The sequence below is a fragment of the Onychomys torridus genome, chromosome 1 (assembly GCF_903995425.1).
Source record: "Onychomys torridus chromosome 1, mOncTor1.1, whole genome shotgun sequence".
In the NCBI taxonomy this organism is placed as follows: domain Eukaryota; kingdom Metazoa; phylum Chordata; class Mammalia; order Rodentia; family Cricetidae; genus Onychomys; species Onychomys torridus.
In genome coordinates this window covers 148235658-148243106 of record NC_050443.1, presented here as the reverse complement: position 1 = coordinate 148243106, position 7449 = coordinate 148235658, and the positions used below count along the sequence as shown (strand labels likewise).

The 7449-nt window shown below is 43.3% G+C and overlaps 1 protein-coding gene across 2 annotated transcripts; it reads left to right on the top strand.

Annotated features, from left to right (window-relative positions):
- The first annotated feature begins 552 nt into the window (after positions 1–552).
- On the top strand, positions 553–5109 carry Ranbp6 (RAN binding protein 6). Of its 2 annotated transcripts, XM_036209218.1 has the most exons (2): positions 553–722; positions 1838–1975. In XM_036209218.1, exons 1-2 carry the CDS (start codon positions 587–589, stop codon positions 1906–1908), a joined length of 207 nt encoding a protein of 68 aa, XP_036065111.1. In that variant the 5' UTR covers positions 553–586; the 3' UTR covers positions 1909–1975. The 2 variants fall into 2 exon arrangements, with proteins under 2 accessions (XP_036065111.1, XP_036065102.1); XM_036209209.1 differs by having other exon boundaries at positions 553–5109.
- Positions 5110–7449: the final 2340 nt, after the last annotated feature.

Sequence of the window (7449 nt, the reverse complement as noted above, 5' to 3'; positions counted from 1 at the left end):
TCACCGTTTTATTTCTTGGATGCGGTAGTGGGGAGGAAATCGTTATCCTTTAATTGAGCTTATTTTGCAAACAGCTTTATTATGGTATTACTCACGAACCCTAGTCACCAATTTAAACTTAGCATAACGGCATGGCACTGGGGAACCATCATCACTATCAATTACAAAACATTTTCATCAACCCTCAAAAAGAAATATCCGGCGAGCGGACAGCAGTTACACTCCATTCCTCCCCTCCGACTCCATAGCATCCGCTAATTAAAGTCCGTATAGACGTGCTTATTTGAGATCTTTTATAAAAATAAGGGCATCATACAGTATGTAGACTTTCGGGGCGAACTTCTCTCCTTCTATCTCCTTCCCGCCACTGCAGGCGCACACGAACCGGAAAACACAAGGACGATACCCCCAACTCCATCCCTGCTCCCTCTTAATCTTAAAAGCCCGACCCCCGCCGTCCAGCGTTCCCCCGGCGTCTGCCCGGGGAGCATACCCCGCCCATCCCCGCCGTCGCCTCTTTGACGTCACTGCTCCAGCCGCAGACTCCCTCCCTCCTTCCCGGTCGCGGTAGCTTTGACAGCGCGCGATGGCGACGGCCGGGTCTGCAGGGTTGCCGGAGACCGTGTCGGAAAAGCAGGAGTTTTACCAGCTTTTGAAGAACCTGATCAATCCAAGCTGTATGGTGCGGAGGCAAGCAGAGGAAGTCTATGAGAATATCCCAGGTCTGTGTAAAACGACATTCCTCTTAGACGCCGTGCGAAATAGAAGAGCAGGTTATGAGGTGAGACAAATGGCTGCCGCACTGCTACGACGGCTTTTGTCCTCTGGGTTTGAGGAGGTCTATCCAAATCTGCCTCCTGATGTGCAGAGGGATGTCAAGATTGAACTGATACTGGCTGTTAAATTAGAAACACATGCTAGCATGAGGAAAAAGCTTTGTGATATTTTTGCGGTGCTGGCCAGGAATTTGATAGATGAGGATGGCACTAACCACTGGCCAGAAGGTCTGAAATTCCTCATTGATTCGATTCACTCTAAAAATGTGGTTCTGTGGGAAGTTGCACTCCATGTTTTCTGGCACTTTCCTGGGATTTTTGGGAACCAAGATCGCCACGATTTGGATATCATCAAGAGGTTGTTGGACCAATGTATTCAAGATCAAGAGCATCCAGCAATCAGGACATTATCTGCTAGAGCTGCAGCTGCATTTGTCCTTGCTAATGAAAACAATATTGCTCTTTTCAAAGACTTTGCAGACTTGCTTCCTGGAATCTTACAGGCTGTGAATGATTCCTGCTACCAGGATGATGATTCGGTGCTAGAATCCCTTGTTGAGATTGCAGATACTGTACCTAAGTATTTGGGTCCCTATTTAGAAGACACTCTGCAGTTGAGCCTGAAGTTATGTGGAGACTCTAGGCTTAGTAATCTGCAACGCCAGCTGGCCCTGGAAGTAATAGTGACCTTATCTGAAACTGCAACTCCGATGTTGAAAAAACATACCAATATTATTGCCCAGGCTGTGCCGCATGTATTAGCGATGATGGTCGATCTCCAAGATGACGAGGACTGGGTAAATGCTGATGAGATGGAAGAAGATGATTTTGACAGCAATGCCGTTGCTGCTGAGAGTGCACTAGACAGACTGGCTTGTGGACTTGGTGGAAAAGTTGTTTTGCCAATGACCAAGGAGCATATCATGCAGATGCTTCAGAGTCATGACTGGAAATGTCGACATGCTGGATTAATGGCCTTAGCAGCCATCGGAGAAGGTTGCCATCAGCAAATGGAACCAATTCTAGATGAAACAGTTAACTCAGTTTTGCTTTTTCTTCAGGATCCTCATCCGAGGGTGAGGGCTGCTGCCTGCACTACACTGGGACAGATGGCTACAGATTTTGCACCTAGTTTCCAAAAGAAATTCCATGAAATAGTGATTACAGCTTTGCTGCGAACCATGGAAAACCAAGGTAATCAGCGTGTGCAGTCTCATGCGGCTTCTGCTCTTGTTATTTTTATTGAGGACTGCCCCAAATCCTTGTTAATTCTATATTTAGAAAATATGGTCAAAAGTCTACATTCCATCTTGGTAATTAAACTTCAAGAGCTGATTCGGAATGGAACTAAGTTGGCCTTAGAACAACTTGTGACAACCATTGCCTCAGTTGCAGATGCAATAGAAGAAAGCTTTGTTCCATATTATGATATATTTATGCCCTCACTCAAACATGTTGTTGAGCTCGCTGTTCAAAAGGAACTCAAGCTTCTTCGAGGAAAAACGATTGAGTGCATTAGCCATGTTGGTCTTGCTGTTGGGAAGGAAAAATTTATGCAAGATGCATCGAATGTGATGCAGTTACTGTTGAAGACACAATCAGACTTAAATACTATGGAAGATGATGACCCTCAGACTTCTTACATGGTTTCGGCATGGGCTAGAATGTGTAAAATTCTTGGAGAAGACTTTCAGCAGTATCTTCCGCTGGTTATTGAGCCTCTTATTAAGACTGCCTCAGCTAAACCTGACGTCGCTCTCTTAGACACACAAGATGTGGAGAACATGAGTGATGATGATGGCTGGCAGTTTGTAAATCTTGGAGACCAGCAAAGCTTTGGAATTAAAACTTCAGGACTTGAAGCAAAAGCAACTGCTTGCCAGATGTTGGTGTACTATGCTAAGGAGTTAAGAGAAGGATTTGTGGAATACACAGAACAAGTTGTGAAGCTGATGGTCCCTTTGTTGAAATTTTATTTTCATGACAATGTTCGAGTGGCAGCTGCAGAAGCCATGCCCTTTCTCTTGGAATGTGCAAGAATTCGTGGCTCAGAGTATCTTTCACAGATGTGGCAGTTTATATGTGATCCCTTAATCAAGGCTATTGGGACTGAACCTGATACTGATGTACTTTCAGAAATAATGAATTCTTTTGCAAAGTCCATTGAGGTAATGGGAGATGGTTGTCTTAATGATGAACACTTGGAAGAACTGGGAGGAATTTTGAAGGCAAAACTTGAAGGGCACTTTAAAAACCAAGAGTTGCGGCAAGTGAAAAGGCAAGAAGAAAATTATGACCAACAGGTTGAAATGTCTCTTCAAGATGAGGATGAATGTGATGTTTACATTCTGACCAAAGTATCAGATATTCTACACTCACTATTTAGCACTTACAAGGAAAAGATTTTGCCATGGTTTGAACAGCTACTTCCATTAATTGTGAATCTAATTTGTTCAAGTAGGCCATGGCCAGACCGACAGTGGGGATTGTGCATATTTGATGATATCATAGAGCACTGCAGTCCAACCTCATTCAAATATGTTGAGTATTTTCGGTGGCCGATGCTACTCAATATGCGAGACAACAACCCTGAAGTCAGGCAAGCTGCTGCTTATGGATTGGGTGTCATGGCACAGTTTGGTGGAGATGATTATCGTTCTTTATGTTCAGAAGCTGTTCCACTGTTGGTAAAGGTTATTAAGTGTGCAAATTCCAAAACCAAAAAAAATGTCATTGCTACAGAGAACTGTATCTCAGCAATAGGAAAGATTATGAAGTTCAAGCCCAATTGTGTAAACATAGATGAAGTTCTCCCACACTGGCTGTCATGGCTTCCACTTCATGAAGATAAAGAAGAAGCTATTCAGACTTTGAATTTTCTGTGTGACCTAATTGAAAGTAACCACCCGGTTGTGATTGGTCCCAATAATTCCAATCTTCCAAAAATCATCAGCATAATTGCAGAAGGGAAAATTAATGAGACTATTAGCCATGAAGACCCCTGTGCCAAACGCCTAGCTAATGTTGTTCGGCAGATACAGACTTCTGAAGAATTATGGTTGCAATGCATATCCCAACTCGATGAAGACCAGCAGGAAGCTTTACAAGAATTACTCAGCTTTGCTTGAAGCACTTTACTATCACTTGAATTTCATCAGCTACCATAAAAGTAACTACAAAGTGTTGAGTGGATCCATTACAAATGAGAGATACCACTTCTCTCTGCTAAGCAGTTCCTACTTCCATGCTTCTCCAGGATTAGTGTTAAGGTCTTCTGTTTATTTTGCATGTGTCATCTCTTAAAGACACTGTGGTTGTAACTTGTGCTTCCAGTTCTCCTAGAGCTATTTGTCACCTTCCCTCTAGTGTGAAATGTCTAAATCATTGCTGTTTGTCTGAACTGTAGACGCTGGGTAAATGGTATACTTGATGTCAAGATGTCTGTGACTATCACAAGATGTAAAGAGCTGACAAGGAAGGGAAACTTCCAGGATAAGCATCTTTGGAGTTGAGGGTGGAGTATATTGGCAGACTTACTCTTCCTTGGTGATACTTCTGTTCGTTATGGTAATGGAAAGATGCTAGAACTGAAAGAGTTTCACGGTACTGCATGGATATAGGAGTTTGTTTCTATGCTATAAATGAACCTTTCATATAGAACTCCTGTAAAGTGGTTGGAGCATGACTCCATTCCAGTTTCCAAGGTGTCCAGCTGAGAGTTATAAGAACTTAACCAAATTGGTCTTAAAAAATTACCTAGAACTGAAACATTCATGGGTGTGGAGAAGGAAGTGCTGATACATCTAACCCTGAGAACATGTGACAGACTATAACAGCTTAATAAATAAAAATAGTCAATGTTTGTGGGAGTCAGTTACTGTTACATGTTTTAGAAGAGTATTACTTTGTGTTTATATGTAATATCTCCCCTACGCCCCACACCAAACAAGGAAGGAAACCTTTATTTGGAGTGGGGATTAAATAGATTTCTGTTTTGAAGCAGTTCCTAACAGATTCTAAAGAAACAGTGAAACAAACTTAATTTTATCTTTGAACATTAAAAAGAAAAGAGCTTTAAGATTAGTCATGTGTCAGTGTATTGTCTTACAAAACAACTCTATGAATTTAGGGTTAATTATATTAATTGAAATGTCTTTACTGTTGAAGGTGTTTTGTAGAGTAGAAAAAAAGTTTCTACTTAACAAAACTTCATTCAAAACTTCCAAAAAAGAATGTCTGTTGTGATTTCCTGAGCCTGTTGTGAGTGCTGTGTATGTAACAGAGCAAATATGTCAGACCCAGTAAGTGCTCAATAAATTGTCAGTGTTACTACTGTTGGTTGTTCTTCTGCTGGGCTCTTTTTTATACTTTAGAATTTGGTTTACACAGAATTTCCCCCTACTAGGTCTATCTAGACTACTGTAGACAGGGATATAAAGTTAGACTTTTAGCTAGTTCAGAATTTGATATATAGTATGGTTATAGGTGTATCTAAACTAAATAGAAAAATAGCTACCTTGAAGTTCAGTCATTTTCTGAGTGGTGGGATTCAATGGCAACTCTTCCTCTTGCCTATAATTTACCTGCAAACATATTTCTCACATAATAAAGTGTTTCTTGTAACGTTCAAGGACCTGATTTACTATCATCTTGACCTCTTCATGAACTGGAGTTAAGGTTCCTTCTACTTATCTGTAGCTTTTTCTCTTCATGTGGCTTAAGAAATCTTTCACCAATACATTGTTTTCAATTCTTACAGTCTTGTGAAACTCTGGCAAATGATTTGTAATTGGGTCTGGGAGTTTTGAAGAAAGAGAGTTTTTACATTTTAATCTTGGCAAACTATTTCCTTAAGTGTTCATTTCCCCATCTGCAAGATAAGAATAATCCGTAGCTTTGTTGTAGGAATCGAAGGAGATAATGAATAAAAAGTGCTTAGCAGCACAAGGGTCAATAAATGGAAGCTACTGTGTGAGGATTTGAAAAAGGTCTGGTGGCTAAAAGGGAGCGGGCATTTGCTTGAGTTTGGTAGGCTTTAGATTCCTGCGTTTTGTCAAAGGAAATGAAGGAAGCCCAGTCAGACATATCTGCCAGTTGTTGAAGTAGAACTGACCTCTACCTTTTTTCCTCATGAGCTGAGGTATGTCTGAAGAGAGGAAACCATAAATACCAGATGAGTACGTGCATGATGTGAAGGTGAGTGTAAGTTCTCCAAAAACTCATGTTCATTTTTCACTGTTTTTTTTTTTTAAACCTACAACTGGTATTTAACTTACTGAACCTTCCACAAAGAAGTTTTAAGGCATTACATTTTATCAGTGCTTTAAAAGGCTTTCTTTATACAGATGGAAACAATCCTGAAGGTGAGATTATCTCAAACTTTTAGTTATAAATTTCATGTTCAAATTGCATTTCTATAGTTTTGGTTTTATGTATTATTCCAAGTTTCGAGCAAGTAAGTCTGAATAGTATGTGCATTAGAAAACAGTAATGTCTATTTTATGCCTTATTACTATCTCATTAATTCCCCCCTTATTTTATGCAACATGTAAACTATTGTGAATGAGTCCACTTTTTAGTCATTTGAAAATTAAAAATATGTAGCAAGATTGTTAAAGCCATACCAACAACAAGCTGTAGAGCTTAGAGTAGAAATAAGTGGGGACTATAGCGAGATTGCAGTCTCTTAATTGTTAGCTGAACTGAAGAATCCCAAGTGTTTTTGCTTTAAAATTTCAATAGAAAACAGGATTCGGTTTAAAAATATATTTTAAAAAATGTTAACTGGGAGCTGGAATTCCGAGAACTAGGGTTCTTTTGCGGAGTCCTTAAACGTCCTTTCTCATTTTTCCTAAATGCTAGTTTTATGTAAAAAGGCCGGCCGTCACAAGGGAGGAGGGGTGCAAAGACACGACTTTACTACGGAGAAGATTTACCTTTGCACATTTTCGTTATTCACTGGTCCTTAATAAAGGCTGCCCAGTAACTGCTTTGAGAAAATAATATTAAGATTTTTTAGGACCAGAAAGGAGCTCCCAAAAGCACTCTCCAGTCTTCGCATCACCGGCGCAGGCGCCCTGCCAGACTCTCCCTCCACTCCGCCCCTTACACGAGTCCGCATATTGATGACATCATCGGCCTCCGGGGCTGGCGGAGCAGCCAAGTCCGGGCTTTGGCGTAGCAGGGCGGGACGCAAGGCGGGTGGGGGGCGGGGCCGCCCTGCGCCACTACGCATGCGCGCCGGGCATGGCGACGGCGCTTCTTTCTTTGCCTCTCTCCGCCGCTCTCCCCGGCTGGGGGTGCTGAGTGCCCTCCCCTTTTCTCTCTGCCCCTCCCCTCGCCCCCCCGCCCCCCCGCCCAGCGGGGCTTCTCTAACTGACAGTTGTCGCCGGGCCCGGGCCGTGCGCCGCCTCCTCCTGCCCAGGTCCCCCGCAGGTAGCCAGGGGCGGGAGGGGGTGTGAGGGAGAGGAGGAGCCGGAGCCGCAGCGGCCGGGTGCCGCGGCCCACTCGGGAAGGAGGAGAGCCGTCTCACTCCTCGCCCCCTCCCAGCGCCCCGTCGGCCCGGGAGGGGGTGGGGCGCCGAGGCCGCGCCGGCCGGGCCGGTGAGCGAGCGTGCGAGCGAGCCAGCGAGCGGCCCTCGGGCCGGGCGGGCGGGCCGGCGGGGAGCGGAGGG

Excerpts from the sequence above, each read along its gene's own strand:
- Ranbp6 (XM_036209209.1), top strand. The coding sequence starts at position 587 with ATGGCGACGGCCGGGTCTGCAGGGTTGCCGGAGACCGTGTCGGAAAAG.